General features: G+C 46.4%; 6 protein-coding genes across 6 annotated transcripts; 3 read left to right on the forward strand and 3 right to left on the reverse strand.

Annotated features, from left to right (window-relative positions):
• The first annotated feature begins 243 nt into the window (after positions 1-243).
• Positions 244-4,742, forward strand: GGI43DRAFT_390887 (ankyrin repeat domain-containing protein). The gene is made up of 4 exons (XM_083204374.1): positions 244-982; positions 1,036-1,642; positions 1,707-2,340; positions 2,399-4,742. The coding sequence occupies exons 1-4, from the start codon at positions 365-367 to the stop codon at positions 4,278-4,280; spliced, it is 3,741 nt and encodes a 1,246-aa protein (XP_083066295.1). The 5' UTR covers positions 244-364; the 3' UTR covers positions 4,281-4,742.
• Positions 4,743-6,567, forward strand: GGI43DRAFT_390889 (uncharacterized protein). The gene has a single exon (XM_083204375.1). The coding sequence runs from the start codon at positions 4,907-4,909 to the stop codon at positions 6,473-6,475; it is 1,569 nt and encodes a 522-aa protein (XP_083066296.1). The 5' UTR covers positions 4,743-4,906; the 3' UTR covers positions 6,476-6,567.
• Positions 6,568-8,080: 1,513 nt separating this feature from the next.
• On the forward strand, positions 8,081-9,630 carry GGI43DRAFT_21108 (uncharacterized protein). Its single transcript, XM_083200215.1, has one exon. It carries the CDS (start codon positions 8,277-8,279, stop codon positions 9,462-9,464), a length of 1,188 nt encoding a protein of 395 aa, XP_083066297.1. The 5' UTR covers positions 8,081-8,276; the 3' UTR covers positions 9,465-9,630.
• On the reverse strand, positions 9,631-11,005 carry GGI43DRAFT_21107 (glycoside hydrolase superfamily). The gene has a single exon (XM_083200214.1). It carries the CDS (start codon positions 10,809-10,811, stop codon positions 9,798-9,800), a length of 1,014 nt encoding a protein of 337 aa, XP_083066298.1. The 5' UTR covers positions 10,812-11,005; the 3' UTR covers positions 9,631-9,797.
• Positions 10,926-11,400, reverse strand: GGI43DRAFT_390894 (uncharacterized protein; the record flags this gene model as incomplete). The annotated part of the gene is made up of 1 exon (XM_083204376.1): positions 10,926-11,400. A coding segment is annotated over exon 1 (227 nt), but the record flags the coding sequence as incomplete, so codon positions are not given.
• A 1,016-nt stretch (positions 11,401-12,416) lies between these two features.
• GGI43DRAFT_419915 (ankyrin repeat domain-containing protein) lies at positions 12,417-15,848 on the reverse strand (the record flags this gene model as incomplete). The annotated part of the gene is made up of 2 exons (XM_083207749.1): positions 12,417-13,302; positions 13,582-15,848. The coding sequence occupies 2 exons, from the start codon at positions 15,846-15,848 to the stop codon at positions 12,417-12,419; spliced, it is 3,153 nt and encodes a 1,050-aa protein (XP_083066300.1).
• Positions 15,849-17,823: the final 1,975 nt, after the last annotated feature.

Genomic DNA, 17,823 nt, shown 5'->3' on the forward strand with positions numbered 1-17,823 from the left:
TATACGGGGTAGAGCATCTCCCGCCTCTACGTTGAAGCATCTCATAGACACTGGCAAGCACCAGCTATTTTGGCAGCGCACTGGCATGAAAATATAGTGACACACTGTCAATGCCGTCAAGAAACTATGGGTTAAAATTTTTAAGAAACTATTGGAATAGAGTATCTATTGTTGCAGCCGCAGCCTGCCTGGTGTGGCTATGCGCTGTTAGACCAGTAAGAGACGCTGTACGCCTGACAGACGCCTGGACATGGGCTGAGAGCCAGTACCTGACCCCTCAGTGTTATTGAAGTGCTGCCACAAAAATAACACAAAGATCACCGTCACTGACAGCTGACCTGCCTTTCCTAACGATACGTGGATTATGGGTCGTAAACAGCATGACGATGAGGAGCCAGATGGGACACGACATAAGCCCAGCTTGGTGTCCCGTATCAAAGCCAAGGTCAAGCTTCGTAGCCATGGCCAGACAGACGTAGAGGCAGTATCTTCTACGGCACCATCCATGGTTGATCGCCCTGTTTTGTCTGGATCGTCCATGAGTTTTCCCTCAGATATCACTACCAAGGTCGACTCTAAGGCAACAGCGCAAATGTCCGTTATCGGGATTGAGCAAAGCAAGTCTACCGATAATGAAAGTCTAGCAAAGGCTTCAAAATCTAGCCTGTGGACAAAAGCACTAGAAGTCGTAACTCCAGATACAAGACAATGGATCGAGGCTTTACTAGATTTGGGCTTACTATCGCAATATGAGGATAAAGGCGATCGATTATGGAGCGATAGTCTTATAGCAATGGTCGAAGCCCTAGAGTCAAAACACCGAGACAAGCCTCAGAAGATTGCGATAGAAGAGATGCAGATATCTCTAGGGGATTTGGCAGCATCTGTTGTAGCTTATCTTACAATGATTGGTGATGTTGCAGCTCAGTTCGCCTCTCCTACAGCTGGTATTATTTGGCCGATTATAAAAACGTTTTTATTAGTATGCTGCCCGAAAAACTTTCCCGCATTCACAGCTAAGCTGACAAATGAAAGCTTTCAGTAACCGGTGTTGGAGAGACTACCGCAGCACTAGGTTGTGTTGAAAAGGTCATCGGCATTCTGCAGCGTGGGAAAGTATATGAGACCGTATTTACGGAAGAGAATACTGCCCCAGAATTACTTCGCAATTTAGAGGATGGGCTTATTGCAGTGTATGCCAAGTCCTTGGACTTACTTGCGTATGCTGCCCGGCATATTAAAAAAGAGTTTCTCGAGATACTCAATGAGATAGCTAATCCTGGACAAGCCAAGTCGCTTCTGGCGGAGCTGATGCAACTCCAAACAGATCTGGTGAAGATAGCCGAGTGCTGCGAAATAGCACGCAGCATCAATGTAGATGAAAGCCACACAAAACTTCTTCTAAAGCTTCACGAGTCAACTGGTCAAACTGATGACAGAGTACGACAGCTTTTGGCGGATATGGAAATAAGAGAAATGCTAGAGGCTCTTGATTACATTAGCGACGTCAAATTTGGAGAACAGCACCGGAAGAAAATCGAAATGCGAACACCAGAAACAGGTCAGTGGCTACTAAGCCATGACAAGTTTCAACAATGGATGCGCGCTGGCAATTCAACCATCTTATGGCTTCAAGGAACTGGTAAGCATCAAATTAGAGCTGATGAAAACGATAGGTTGCACTGACCTTATTTAACTATGCGCAGTGGGAATGGGGAAGTCGTTTCTTGCTTCTGCAGTTATTGATCAATTTATTGCCCATCACGCGGAATCTTATGCGCCTGATTGGAGAAAGACTCAAGGGTTCGCCTACTTTTATTGTGAAAGAGGTATTGAGGATCTCAGTGAGCCTATCTCAGTTCTCCGCAGCTACGTCCGGCAGCTTTCTACATCGCCTCATTATCCAAATTCAATGCAAAGGAAGCTTCTTCAGATTTATCGCGAAAGTAGGAAAAATGGCGTCAAGCTGGGCATTCAAACTTGCAAAGACCAATTATATGAATCCGTCAATCTTTACTCTAGTACTACGCTTGTTCTCGACGGTTTAGATGAGTGCAACCCAGAAGAGCGATGGCAGCTTATTGAGATTCTGGTCGAGCTAGTGAAACACGCGAAGAACCCCGTTAAATTTTTCATTTCAAGCCGCAGAGAGCAAGATATTGCGAATTGGCTCTCCGTTGGTAACATAATTGAGATTGACGCTTCTGACAATGAGGAAGATATACGGAAATTTGTGGAGCAAAAGATTGGAGAAATAGAAAAGATGGGCAGATGGATTTCTATTTCTCAAGATCTTAAAAACAAGGTGAAAGATATTCTCTGCGCTAAAAGCAATGGGATGTAAGTTATTTTAATCTGAAGAAACGTTATTGATGACATTACACTAACCAGAGGACAGGTTTAGATGGGCCTACTTACAGATGGATCAGCTCTCAAAGCTTCGTCAAGCAAATCAGCTCGAGCTTCGACTTGGAAAGCTCCCTAAAACTTTAAATAATGCTTATGCGGAAATATTTCAGAGCATTGAGGACGGAGACCGGGAAACACTGGAACGCGCTGTCAAGTGGATCATGTGTGCCCGACGACCTCTGAGAACCAAAGAAATTCTCGATGCAGTTCGGCTCTCAGCTGAGCCTGGCGGAACATTCCTCCATGAGGACCCGAAGATTACTGAGGAGACTCTTCTTGAACTATGCAGTCATTTGGTTATCAAAGACTCAAAATTGGATCAATGGAAATTTCCCCATGCGTCTGTCATTGAGTATTTCGAAGAAGTACATCGATGGGATATTGAGTGTGCTCACTCCTTGGTTGCAAAAATCTGCCTGTTATGCCTAATAGAGGGCTATACAAGCCAAAAAATGTTGGAGGCCGAACAAGACGAAACTGTTTTTCATAACAAAGAAGGAATTGAATATTACATAAGACATCACTGGGACCTTCACGTTTTGGCGCTCGAAAATACTCAACCTTTCGAAGCGGAAGTATCAAATCTGCTGCAAAAATTCCTAGGAATAGATAAGTCTCCTAATCAAAGCAGTCAGCAGTACCGACGCTGGTTCCAAGATCGATACCAGTATCGCTACTTCTCAGATAAAGGATACGTACCCAGAATGATTTATCCTGGTAGTAACTTTGAACCTATCAAAAATCCAGTTTTCGGAATATGTATTCTGGGTTTCTGCAATTTACTGAAAGATTATTGGATTCCTGGCATAGATGTTATGCAAACCAACCGGCATCAAATGGATTTGCTCTCGTTGGCTGCATATTATGGTCAGGTGAACTTGTGCTGTAAGTTCATAGAGCTTGGTTCAAACGTGAACAGACAGCTCGATACCTCGTCACGTAGCCAGAGTGCACTGTGCGCCGCAGTGAACTTTGGTTCTATCGAAACAGTCAAATTCCTCCTCGGTAAAGGCGCAGATCCAAATCTTCCACTGATAGGTGCTTCAGCTGTCTGCTCTAGCATAACTAAAGGGAAGGGGACTGAGTACATAGAGGTCTTACGAGAAGCCGGGGCGGATCTTAACCTGCCGTGTGGCCCGAGATGCTCTTCCGCATATCCATTTGAAAGTGCCGCAGCTGATGGAAATGTTGAAGTAGCCAAGTATGTACTTAACCATGGTGCGAATGTGGACTTTTATAGCGAGAACGGAATATTTGGCAGTGCTTTAACGGCGGCAGCTCATGGAGGCAGCGAGCAGCTATGTCTTCTGCTAATTGACCGTGGTGTGGATGTTAATGCATCTCTGAGAGGTGGGAGATACGGCAGCGCTCTGGCAGCGGCTTCGACACGGAAAGTCTGTCAACTGCTGATCAAACACGGAGCAGATGTTAATGCCTCACTGAAATGTGGCGAATATGGCAGTGCCCTTGCGGCTGCAGCTTATGCGGGCAATCTTGGCGTTTGTCGTTTGTTGATTGAAAACAAGGCTGATGTAAATGCTATCCTGGAGTATGGTAAGTATGGAAGCGCCTTAGGAGCAGCTCTAGTTTCTAATCGCTGTGATCTTGATGTGGTCAAGTATTTGATCGAAAATGCCCATGCAGATGCCAGCGTTTTATCAATCACCTCACCGAAAATACACAAAAGGAAACAAACACTATTAGCAGTCATGAGTATGGCAACATCTGGGAAGCCAAAAACTTCATATTTGTTGGAGAGAAATCTCGTTGACAGAAGCACTTTGTTGAGAATTGGCTTCGAAGAAGATGAATTACCGCGTGATGGAGATTCTGCAGATGTTTGGTCTCCGGAGAGCCTTGAGAGCATATAAAGAAGTTAATGGGATGCTTTCTTTAGAACTTGACAAATATGCGTTTATAACGATGAAGACTATTCTTGTGGCTGCGTGTTGTGAGCTAATAGCCTCTTTTTTCTGCTATATAATGAGAGTGGTGTAAACATAGGCTGGATTCGAGTTTACACAAATGCGCACTTACAGCATCTTCAGAATTGAGTAGATCTAACAAGAAGTTCGCTAAGCGAAATGAAACACTGATCATTAGGTAAAATAAAGTCAATGGCTAACTAGAATTGACGCGGGTGGTGGTATTAAAAGAGAATCTAGGCCGCAATAGGATGGTTTCCGCAGATTCGCGTGGGCGGCCTACAACCGGATATAGACGCTCTACTGCTGTGTATCCAATCAATCTCAAGCCGGCAAGAAGATGCCAAGAAACTCAATATGTTGGTGGTGCAACTGCTCATCGTGTTACCCCGCGCGGCCTACTCTATACTCTGGAATATAAAGAGGGAAGAAAGTAGGATGTATATTTAGGATGATTGTGTGCTAGAATACAGTTTTACCCTGGATCAATACTTCGCCTTGTCTTACGTTGGCCTTGACGATCGATATATACGAGTGTTATACAGTGAGGCTGAATAGTGTCTGGAAAAGAGATGGGTACCGATAGTCGGGACAGCACTCCTGAAGGTCAAGAGACCGATGCTCTAAACTCTTCGGCGGTCTTCAATTCTGGAGCTATTAATATCGATGAACAGAAACGATCCTGGAAGCTAACGCTGCATCGCGATCGCTATTTTGGATCGCTTGTCTTCAACGTGGCAGCGTTTATCCTCCCCGCCCTTTATGGGACGCTGTCGAAACTCTGGGTGGCTGATATCGATTCTTCAATGGTGGTTACGACAGACGCCTATACATATATGAACACTGCCTCTGAGGCTGTCAACGAGGGCCTTCCAAGAGCCGCCTGGGTGATCATTGGGGATAAGGCATCCCGGAATCTTGCTGAACGCCTGCAATTAACACACACTTTGATCGCATTCCAGACTCTGCTGGGATTCATCTTGAGTATAATCTTCCTCGGCGCTGCGCCAAGGTTTGCCGACAGCTTTGTGCCGGAAGAAGTGCGTGCTGCGAGCTTGACTTATGTGCGCATCACTTCCTTTACGGTCTTGAGCGGTGCGATTGAGACTGCCGTTGCTTCAGCGACAAGATCCTTGGATAAGCCTGATGTCCCTTTGGTTATCAGCTCAGTCAAGTTTGCTGTTAATATTATTCTGGACCTATTAATCATCTCTCGCTACCATGTCGGCTCTTTCCAACCGACTGTCAATATGCAGGGCATCATTCAATTGGCCTGTAATTTGACAGCTGCATTTGTGGGACTGGCTTATTTTCTTTATTTTGTGAGCTTCTCTGCCATCCGGAAACAGCATCAAGATCCTCTCGAAGGTCGTTCAATGGAGAGTCATGCATCTACTTCTCCAAGCATTCGAGGACTACGGATTTTGCTAAAGCCTGGGCTCATCTGTTTCACCGAATCAGCCATTAGAAACGCGCTATATCTTTGGCTCGTCACCACTGTTATTGCATTAGGATCGGTGTATGCCACTGCTTGGGGCGTTTTCAACACCATTCGTTGGGGCTTGGTTATGGTTCCTGTGCAGGCACTCGAAGCAACATCTCTCCAATTTATCGGCCATAAATGGGGACAGTGGCGACAACTCAATGGGATCCATAACAGAAGGCCAAGAGCAAGCTGGAAAGAAATCTACAGCCTCATCAACCCTGCGCTACGATCACTTGTGATAGCCCTAATAATCGAGGTTCCTATGGCAATATTTCTCTCGGCCTTCGGTGCCCGGCCGTTTGCACTTTATATTAGTGGATCAAGCGAAGTAGCTGATGTCACTGCCCATATGTGGCGAACAATTGACTGGTGCTATATCTTTTACGCAATGTCAACACAACTTGCGACTATTTTGCTAGCTACAAGGCCGAAGTGGTATTTGTATCAAAGCTTAGCAAGCAACTTGCTATATGTTCTCCCGTGGGCAATAGTGTGCCAGGTCATTCATCTGGATGAGAAGAATGCGTGGACTTACCATAGTCTCATATTTGGAGGCAGTCTTGTTTTCAGCTTTTTTGACGTTCTTATAGTGGTTGGCATCTGGATGTGGACTTTGTGGGCGGGGAGAGCAAGGCTGGAGATAATCCAAAACTAATTCTGAGGCAATAATTAACTTTTCGAGATTTCATACTCGCAAACTCCAAGATCGGCCGTTTCCATATAAATCGATTATCTATGTTAAAAGTATATTAAAAGCTATTCTTAATGATGGTAGAAACAGTAGAGATAGTAGAGCCGGTAGAAACAGTAGAGATAGTAGAGCCAGTAGAGCCAGTAGAGCCAGTAGAGCCAGTAGAGCCAGTAGAGCCAGTAGAGCCAGTAGAAATAGTAAACTAACTATGTCTATAGCTGTAAGATTCCCTATATATTTTTTTTTGTTTCCCGCTTGGCGCTATTGGTTCTCTCACTATGTTGATCTACTTTTCGTAGGTAGTTTCATCTATCTGAGTCAATACCTGCTAATTGTCAGTGAATCTTGTTCTGGAAAATAATTTACCCCCTCCTCTTCCTAGCTCGTTTCTTGCGAATGATAAATTTCTTTTACTTAAGTGAGAACCGGCTTCGGAGTTCTGGGATTTGGCTGCTGATCGGTCTTCAGTCGCCCGGGTCGGTCCCAGTGGCGGAGGTTACTGGCCAATCAATGCTGCTGACAGTGTTGGTCGTGGCAAAAGAAGCCATCCGATAAATCATGAAGTTGCGCCACAAGAGGAGAGGTGAACACGTAAATGCGCAGCCTCGATGCATAGCTTATCGACCTTACGGTGAAGACGCGATGATACCATGGCGTTTGTTCCGCGGCGTGCTGGCTGTGAGCCGCACGTGTTCAGTACCTTAGGCGCGCGGCATCTAGATAGACAACTTGCTTATGTACTCACGATCACTCCACGACAAAAACGTATAATATTGCACGCTGTGAGAAAATTTGATGGGTGTCACACTGCTTAATTACGAAACGATGTCTGGCTAAGCCTCAGTTTCTAATCTTTGCACGAGGCCGCCTTTTACCTTCTTTTCATTCTCACCTGACTTTTCCTACCTACCTCAGTATTCCGTAGGCTACTTAGCCGTATCTCTGTTGAGTTCGTCTTTTATACTACCTTCATATAAAATTAGTAGCATATTACTACCTGCCAAACCAACTTTTCCCAGCGATAATAGCGATATGGACGGCAGTTTTTGATCTCTCAGCTACTTATTACTCTAGAATTACTATCTCTTGTTCCCAAAGCCTGTGCTACGAAGGCATACAATATGCCTACCCTACCCTATTGATTCTATGTGCACATGTCCCAACAAATGATTTGATCGCTTTCAAACTTGTGATTCAATTCAGTGGCTAGATTCAAAGCCTCCAATAATTTCTTCACTTTTTATCAGGTACGACAGTATAAAGTACGTGGCTAGCATGAGCGGTGAACCCATCTTGAGCTGGGCTGCCGCCTTCCCTCTGTAGTAGCATCTTTGACCGCCTCTACTATGCACAAATATGGCTTTGGAAAGCATCAAGATGCCTTCACCTGCTAAAATGATCTCAAATTTTACGTCACCGGCTCGTTTTTGCCGCCTCGAGACACTCTTTCTTTCTACACTGGGGTCTCCTCAACACACTTCTTGCCTTCATAGCCCAAGATGCTTCCTCAACTTCCTCAAGTCATTATAATGATGACTACTGGCGGTGAAATAGACTTTCCTGTCTATTCTGGAGGGAGAAAACACCCAGGCATCTTCTACCTCTATATCTTCTTTTTCATCTCCTCCACCTTCTTTTCACAATCCGCGACCACTCGCTCAAGCTTCACGTTCAGAAAACGCTCGTCTAGTCCCCAGCCAACTTACAGTTCGCCAACCCTTCTTTGTACGACCACTGTTCATTTGTCTTGACGAACTCATCGATAATGGTCATCCCAAAGCTCGCCACCGGCCTCGTCGGCGCTATTGGCCTTTTCAAGGCTGCCAGCGCTCAACAATTCCACAATGAGGACCTCATCCTCTGTGACTGTGGCATTGGAGACAATCCTGATCATTCAGAGTGGTCTACTTCTCGCCAGATGAACTGGTACCAGGAAATCGAATGGCCCAACTCAGCCTACAAGTACCCTGAAGCTCCTGATATGGCTGTTGAGGTCCCTTTCAAAGAAGGCTGGTATCCCTGGATTCCTACAGGCGCAACTGCCACTATGCCCAATGGTGATGTCTGGACCGCGTACATTGAAGACGGCACTCCTGACGGCTTCAAAGCTGGAAGCGCCGTCACTACTAAAGAAGGCGGCCAAATGCTCAACTGCTGGGCTTATCGTGGTCGTCCTGTCAGCGCTGCCATCAACAAAACTATCAACCACGATGCCATCTGCTGGAGCGCCTTTGTTTGCAATCGGGACAACCATCCTCCCCCTCGCCCAGCTGATATGGGCTCTCAGACTTCGACTCTGACTACGTCTTCGGCAGCCCCTTCTACAACCTTTTTCTCTGAGCCACCTCACACAGCTGTCCCAACTCCGAGCAGCGGCGGCCAGCCTGTGCCAACTTCTACTCCTCATACAGGACAGCTCGCTGTCTATTCTACTGTCAGCCCCCGTTTCATTAACTGGCAAAACTCTTGGGGAGCTTTCATCAATAGCTTTGTCTGGGATCAGACCACTGGTAACTGTGTTGGAGGTCCCATCAAGGGGCAGGGTTATACCATCAACGTCGAGTGTGCGGGTGTCAAGATTGATGATGACACCCATATGACACTCCTTCTCATCAAGGCCCTTCGTGATGTTGGCCTCAAGAGTTTGTGGTTCAACCAGAACCCCGCCATCCCTGGTATCAACGGAACCAACATTACTGCGCCTAGCTGGGTCGTCATGCCCGAGGCCTTCACAATCAGAGCTACAGATCTATCAAACCGGAACGTTGTCGGCTATCTTTCATACGCCACCAAATATGATGGCTTCCTCAGCGGCCCATGCTCGGCATGTGAAACAGCTCGCTTCAACTCAGACTTTTTCGATCCCATCATTTCTGCCGTACAGGGCAGCTATCCAGTATACAACAACTTCACCATTGAGGCTCAGTGCAGCCCTTGGATGGCCTGCGCCTAAGTAGTATCGGTCGTTTCTATGCTTTCTTTTTGTAACTTTCGGCATCTATATGCACCAGCATGTTATATCACTTAAGAGTGCCAATTATCTATCTAAATGACTGAGGAGGATGAAGAGTCATATCTTTACACTAGCTGCTCAATGCTATAGATGTATGTATGGTGCTCTAATAAAAACTCATTTTGTTCATTTCCTCTACCGCCGCAACCACTCTCTGGGCTACGACGTATCATAGATATCCACCAGCAATCTGTATACCCAGCTTTTCGTATTCTCCCTTTTACATCATTATTAAATATGACCAGTGCAAAGTATGTAAGTTAGATCCCTTCCTTATGCGTCTGATTCATCTGAGTAGTAATCGAATTGGCCAGGAACTTGGATCGGCTTATTGTTGGGAGCATCAGGGTCGGCCTCCAGCACCGGCTTCGTTGCCTCATTGATTGGCGGGGGATTGGTGCTCGGTAAGGGAACATCGTTTCTCAAAATAGACGTCATCTGTCTCGCCCATTCCCAGGGCCTCTCCCTTCCACCGGGAAGGCTATTAAAGTACTCCCACCCCATGACTCCGCCGAAGCGCTCATGACGTCCTCGAAGCAGAGCCAAGACGTTTGAGAGAAATTCCCACATCACAAAGCCATTGCCATTTTCTGGATTTGTAATGAGGCCAACCACAACTTTTTCGGCAGGCCAACCTTTACGGAGAATCATTTCATACATGATGGGATTGTTCATATCGCCCCAGCCAGAGTAGAATTGAGTATTGTACCATGCGATTTCCTTGCCGCGCATAACTTCTAGGGCCTCGTAGTCGAAACCACTAAGATTACTTCTATGGTCAAGGAGGGCGGCGGCGACGGGAGCCATAGTGATAAGAAAGCCTTTGCCGAAATCACTCCTTAAACGATCAATGAGGTTGATGATACCGCCCAATGACATTTCCTCTTCAACGTCTAGATCCAGGCCATCGAGACCTCGTGCACGGATTATGTCACGAAGAGGAACGTAGTATCGTTCGAATTGCTCGCTAGAGCCATCTAATCGTGTATATGACCCTTTAGCCGCTCCGCCGAGCATGCCCAGAACTTTCACTCCAGAGGCCTGAAGAATCCGCATCTCAGCCCATAGCGTTTCGAAGCGAGGATGATGAGGAGGATGATCGTTGAGTGTGATGTGATTGGGATCTTCATTGAGATGAATGGCGGCTAAGATGACGTGAGTTAATGAGATACCTGGCTGGGTGAGTAGTGGTAAGACAGAGATGGGTCTGCCGGCGGAATCATGGTGAGTTTGGTAGTAGGTTATGATCCTGGGGAGTGGGTTAGAGGCTTGTTGGATTGGAGGCATGGGGATTGAATGTGAAGGGCCGAGTGAGGGAGTTGGAACAAGGAATGAGCATAGATGGAGGATGAAAATATGACGTTGGAAGAGTGAAGATGAGCTGAAAGCCAGCTTTCGTGAGGTCAACTGGAGGTATGAGCTTTGGTGGGGCGGGACCCCGCTATCAATGAGCACCCCTCAGCCTTGATGAGAGTGGAATTACGACTGCAGCTGACATGATATCGATATTTATCAATAAATTTATTCAACCGTGCGATTGATGTGTACAGTATAATGAAAATCCCAAATTAGTTACCAGGTTGCTTATACGTACTGGGTATGGGCCTAATATTAATCACCATCATAAACTCGAGATGTGGCCAGCCAATGAGATAGGCTAGCGCCTAGGAAAATTGACCTGGTGGCAATAAAGAAATAGATGAGGATGGAAAGTTCAGGGGTATTATTCGTTGACGGCAAGTGATCTATGCGGCCAGCTATTTTGAATAGCAGCCCGATAGAAAAGGCAATAAACCACCAATTTTGATGGCTAATTATTTGCATCGGGCGAATGGCTAACATGATTGAAAACCAGACGACTGCGAATATAGCGAAGGCAAATGATATCCAATCTTTCATCGGAGTCTATGAAGATTCAATATGTGTAACCGTCGACTGTAATGTCTTCAAATTAATTGGTTGGTTGATTCACGAGGAGATGGAAATGGAAATTTACTTATGGCTTTGCGTCCATAGTGGTACAACTCCGATTCCAAAGCGTTAGTAGCCGATGAAGGAGTTTTATGATGTGGATATGACTGCTGGAATTTGATTAAAAACAGGCTGCTCATTGTTTGATATTAATCTCGGCCACGAGGAGAATACATATCTCACAAACTTTAAGTTGACATAGTCATCCAATCGTGGGTCTGTTACTCTTTAGTACGCTTAAGCTTACAACCATCATCTACATCCACTTATAAGCTTTATAGAGGGACTATAAAAAGAAAAAACACATATATGGGAATAAGAACGTCAATTTATTAAAAAAAAGTCATATTATAAAAGTACATATCGGCCTTTCAGCTTTTCGAGACGTAAATCGTCTCCTCTGCTGTAATAGAGCGACAATCTGAGTCTGAGAATGTATCTAGATCTTCCAAGTCTATATAATCTTCCTCTTTATCGTGTTCAAATATCATAAAGGCTTCAATAGCCGTTCGTAGTGCTTCATTCTATAGTCTTAATGTTGTAATTTCGCTGTTGATAAGCTTGAGTGTTATATCTGCCGGCACGGAACGGCGTGGCTCTTGCATATTTGGTGGCGTATTCCTGGAGCCGGTGATCTTTATTAGTGAAGTGTTCACGTCTGTTGTCCCTCGCCTCTCGTCAGCAATATATGCCCTGATGCTGGCCAGGACGATCACAGGAATTTCCCCAGGTGTCACTGTGGCGGTCCTTTCACGAGTCTCAACGAGCATCGCCCTCACGAAATTGGTTCCGTCTATTTTAAGATGCCGATTGGAGTTCCTTGAGGGCGCGTTGCATTTCTTCTAGCTGTGCCTTGTTCCGAGATGCCACGCTTTGTAGAGGTAATAAAGGTAGTAGAAGTTATTCCTATTATTTTGCCCCTCAATTGGGCGGTGAAAGGTGCTTTTGCAGCAGCTCGACGATATCTCGATGCCTATTCTCCTCCGCATACAACAGCGCGGTCTTCCCGTCACTATCCTCAGCATCTACATCAACCTTGCCGGTATTAAGCAGCAGTTGAACAACTGGCTTATGCCCTTTCTCCGCCGCCAATATTAGAGGGGTCTTTCTCTTATAGTTCCGTGTGTTCAGGTTAATCTGGTCGCCTTTAAGTAGCATTTGAACTATCGCCTCGTGCCCTTTCTCCGCCGCGTAGCGCAGAGGGGAATTTAGATCAGCAACCTTGCCAGTATTTAACAACAGTTGGGCAATTTCTTCATGCCCGTTCCACGCCGCCAACATAATCGATGTCTCCCCCCATGCGTCTTTGCCGTCTGGCTCAACACGTTGATCGTCTAACAGTATTTTGGTCACGATAACGTGACCTACCTCCGAGGCGTGTAATAGAGGCGTTTTTCCGTGTTCATCTACCAAAGTTGGAGATGCCCCCCAAAATAACAATTCCTTTACAGCGTTGATGTTATTACATCCCGCGGCTAGACAAAGTGCTGTTCTTGAATATTTGCCCTCGTCCTTTGAGTCTGGTTGTGCACCCAGTTCAAGCAGCGCAAGAACCGCCTCTGCCCAACCAAGCGCGGCCGCTGAACAGAGAGCATTGCTCTTTTCTTCTGTTGTCATCGAGAGTCTTGAGGGTAGAGTGAGGCGGACCAGTGTTGAAGTTAGGCCGTTGTCGTCGTCGCTGGTATTAATATCATGGCGGTCAACCCGGTTTTGAATGTCAATATAACGATCTATAATTTTTCCAACAGCCGCAGAAATTCCTTGCTCAGGGCCTTTCCTGTCCAAGAGCCATTTAATGCCATCAGAGCTAAATTTTTTCATATCACTGACAGTCATGGCCCACCGGTAAAGCTCGCCCAGTGCAATTGCTGCTTGTTGCACTAGTTCGTCTGCTTGATTTTGGGAGTTATTATCTCTTGTATGAGACTGAGACTTGGTGCAAGTCTCCCATGCCCACTTCAGCATTACCTCTGCTTTATACCACTCGCCGCGTCTTCGATGCTCGTTCGCTCTTCTCTTCGCTGTGGCCAGAATATCTTCTGTAGAGGGCATCTTGAGTCGAGATATTATCGGAGGCAAGACACACAATAGCGCATCTTCCCTTGACCCTAGACGCGTATCGGTGAACAATTGTATAATTTCAGATACTAATTTACTCTCAAGACGGACATATGGTGCCTCTTGGATATCGATATCCTCGACGACATCCATGGTGTCAAAAATGCTCACGAGGAATGACCCGAACACTTCCTGGGCGCATAATGATAATAGAGAGCTATCTGTAGAAGCTGATAAGACTTCGAATGGGACAGAGCCATGACGTTGCGATGGCTCTGTTGCATACCAGCCGAATAATCGCGTTTCCCTGCCTTGATATTGTATGGCGCTTGGGTCGCAGCGCTTAGAGGCAGGGCTAACTGAGATCACATCGAAACTAGGCATCTCATTGCCGAGCCATATGTTCAGACCAGCACCCCTGATGTTTTTCTTAGATGAAACGATGCGCCGAATTGGGATTTCAGTAGCCCGAGATATCGTAAGCCGGTCTTGCAACTTCTCAACCTCAGGGTCGGACTTCAGTGACCAAACCCATAGCCCCAAAAGCCCTTCCAACTCTAGTTTATTCTGAAGTCTCCAAGGGCTTTCTAAGCTTCCTCGCGCTAATTGCAAGTACAAGTTGTGCTGGCTTATACTTTTGCATGATTCACCTGGCGCAATAGAGGCAACGTCACAGGCAAAGCTCCAGAACATGGATGTGTGACCTCTCCATTCTTCTTGGAATTTGGTGTTTTTTGAGCAAATTGTGTTGACAATAAATTCAATGGCTAAAGCCAGACGCTGAGAGATCTCTCGGACTTCAACCATCCCTGAGTCAAAATGCTGCGAAGAGGTTGCGGCCCATGCGGTTTGTGACTGAGTGAGTTGTGCGAGGCGAGTCCGATAAGCTAGTAATTTGCCAGCGACATCTAGATCGTTAGTCAAGGATGGAAGTTCCTTCATAACGGTATATGTGTCATCGCGTGGACCGCAGAATCTCCAAAGAAGACGGCGTGGACGCGGAGAGTCTAGTGGAGCATCTTCTCGGCCAATATGCATAGCAAGCCAGTCAAGTTCGTGTCCAACAACCTCGTCCGGGCACCTGCGAAGAAAGTTGTCATTCGGTTTTAACCGCTGCATTCGGAGCGCAGAACGAACAACACTCATCACCATCATCGCTCCAAGCTGAGCCACAGATATCGCAGAGTGGATGCCCCGTAGCCCAATAAACTGAATCACAAAGCCGGTGACAGTAGTACCGACAGCAACCCACAATACAAGTTCCGAGTCTGAGCTTCTGGATGGCTTCTTCCATGATGAGACATACTGTAGTAGAGGCTGGTCGTGATCGCTGTAGCAGAAGGGATCAAAGACTTGATCTCCAAGTACTTGTCCTCCAGGTTGTACCCAGTATATGGATGAAGTCGATTGTTTGCCGAGGGTTTGTTGATTTCTATGAAAGACTTGTTTGCGGCTGGTTTGACCTACAAGATATGCGCAAAGAAACATACCGCCCCATTCAACGAGAGTTCCAACAATGGCCATCGGGCAAGCGTATGAATCCGGACGCTTGCCGTCCTTCTCCCATTTTAGGCAGTATGTGACAACGACAGCAAAGGCCAAGACGCCAACCTGCAAGACTGTGCCAGATACGGCGACTATCCAGGACATGACAGTAGACTGTCGCTTGATGCCGATGTTCAAAGAAAGATTTGGGGCAAAGATGTTGGCGACAGACTCATCAGCCACAGATATATCCAAGACAGACTCATCCAAGACAGACACGTCCAAGACAGACTCATCGGCGACAGACGCATCTGCAATAGACTTATCATGTCTAGTCCATTCGTCTGGACGTCTTCTGACGAATTCACGACACGGATATATCCCCGCTGTCTCATCAGCACTTTTGGACGGATCATATACGACCTCAAGAATCTTTGGGCGGCCAAAAACTCGCGCGATGCCACCATTGTTGTAGAGCTCACATACGTCACGGCTCGTCGAGGAACATAATTCTGCCTCAGCGTCACCGCCTCCCTCTTGGGCTCTTCCGATAAAGGCACGCAGCGAAGGGCTTCCGCAAACTCGAATCGCAGAAATAACGGCTGTTAGAATTCCTAACGGAGCTATCGAGAATATATAATAGTCAAGCAAAGTTATGCTTTCGCTAAGATATTGCTTCGTGGTTTGCTCGCCGAAGAGGGCCAAGAAGGGTGCAAGGTCGGTTGCAAGGTTGTTCGAGAAATCATCCCAGCCATCTGCATGTACGGGAGTGAGAAGACTGAAGAGGCAAGCAATAAGCAGTATTTTCATGATGATATGCGCTGAAATTCGACTTTTTACATATTCAGAGGTGTCTAGTTTACAAATAGGCCCAACATTGCTCAAGACATGGCCCTTCCTTTATATATAGGATCTGATTCTTCCTTTTTGCCGCCGAATAATGCCCCAACATGTAAGGCAGAATTACGCGCCGTGAGGCTCAGAATACGGCGCAGCTATTGGTTACCGACAAGGCAGCTAGGGAAAGCGAACTAACAACACACCAATAATTTGCTCGAGGTACAACCAACGCAAAGAAACTCCCACTCGTGATACGCTTCTTGCATTAGCATATGCAGGAGAAAAGGAGATAAAAAGATTGCGCACAAGCGAGGAGAAGGCCAGGGTTGAACAAGAATTTACTGAAGATGTTTGTAGAAAGTTTAGATGATTGACGACGCAAGGGATGCTGTGAGCTATGGCAATATATACGGATCGGGCCGGACTAGTGTGAAATCTATAGGCCAGTTTAGCTGTAGTAGCGGTAGCTGTTAGTGATAGTGGCTGGGGCTGTAATAGCGATAGTAGCTGTATTGCGATAGTAGCTGTAGTAGCGGTAAAAAGTAGTAGTGGCTGTAGTAGATCAAGCAGATCAAATAGACGCAATAGAAATGTTAAAAGCAGTATAGAAGCAGTCTTATTAAAACAAGACGATCATTAGGGTGATGATAGTGATAGTAAGTGTAGGTAGATGTGCGTTGGTGGCTATGAACCACGCTGATGATCTGGCCACACATCTCAAAGAGGCCGCCTATGTATCGAAATTTGCAGTAACGCTCAGCCACATCAGTCATAAATTATCGTTATGATAGATGATACTTTTGCGGTTATAAACTGTATCCCTTCTGGTTGATTTTCTCCATATTAGCAGCCTATTTCCAGTAGGCCTTGACTGCGCTCTCTGCCCGAGGCCACAGCTTGTGCGATAGCTTTATGGAAGGTCACTGAGTCCATCTTCATGGACGAAGGTTTGGATTGGGGGAATGGACGGGTAGATGCTCTAGATGTGAGCAATAAAAGCGAAAATGCCCCGTAAAAAGAAAATGGCAGTCAGCTACTTCTAGTAAGTTTATGGTGTCCATCGCAGCATGCTGGCAAGTCATAAATCACCCTTCTACCGAGTACCTCGAAGAGCCAGGACTTCTGCGATATGCTTTTCCAACAATAGCATTTGCTACAATCGGAAAGACGACCAAACCTCCCAAACTTCTTTCCGCCATCGCTTTCTAGAAGCACTGGCTGAGCTAAATCGATGAGATCCAGCGGGCGGCTATTGTAGATGCGCCCCCCACAAGCTTACTTGACTTGTGACCGCCACAGCGCACCGTGCCTGACTTGCGGCGCTAAACAGTCCCCTGTGGAACTCTTTCTAGCGGTCAAGCTTCTGTTAGCCTTCTCGGCTATCCAAGGTGCCAAAGATGACATAAACGTTTCTTGACGGCCACTGCGTCATGCCAGTGTTCATCATTGCTGAACAAATTGATGGCCTGGCTTGGAAGAAAATGAAGAGTCGTCAGATCATTTTATGCGGGGCCTTCGATATCGTCTTTCAGCGGACAAATTCAGTGCTCCGATCCGACAGACAATCGTATTTGAGATTCTTCAGCGCAAACGACGTGATGAACTAACTCCAGTCTTGGGCCTCGGCTCGGAGGTCCGTAAGGCTGAGGAAACGAACCTCTATTTTTTTTTTTGCTTCCACCTCTCGCTTTTGCCCCCCCAAAGCCCGTTTTTGCCCCGCCGGAAGAAATGACCCCTCCAGTAAATTCCAAATTCTCAGGCGCGTCTCTCGCACGAATCCAGGCGCTGCTTGGTCCGAAACTCCGGGGGCTGCTGGGTCCGAAACTCCGGAGCTGGGACGCCAGCCGTTTTGAAGCACTAAGCCGAGTGCCACTCTTAAGCGCAAAACGTCACCGGTGGAATGACTTGAAGAGGAGTCGCTTTATATATTCTGCAGTAGCCCAGC

The sequence above is a fragment of the Trichoderma evansii genome (genome assembly GCF_050947405.1).
Source record: "Trichoderma evansii strain SZMC 28006 chromosome Unknown GGI43scaffold_1, whole genome shotgun sequence".
In the NCBI taxonomy this organism is placed as follows: Eukaryota; Fungi; Ascomycota; class Sordariomycetes; order Hypocreales; family Hypocreaceae; genus Trichoderma; species Trichoderma evansii.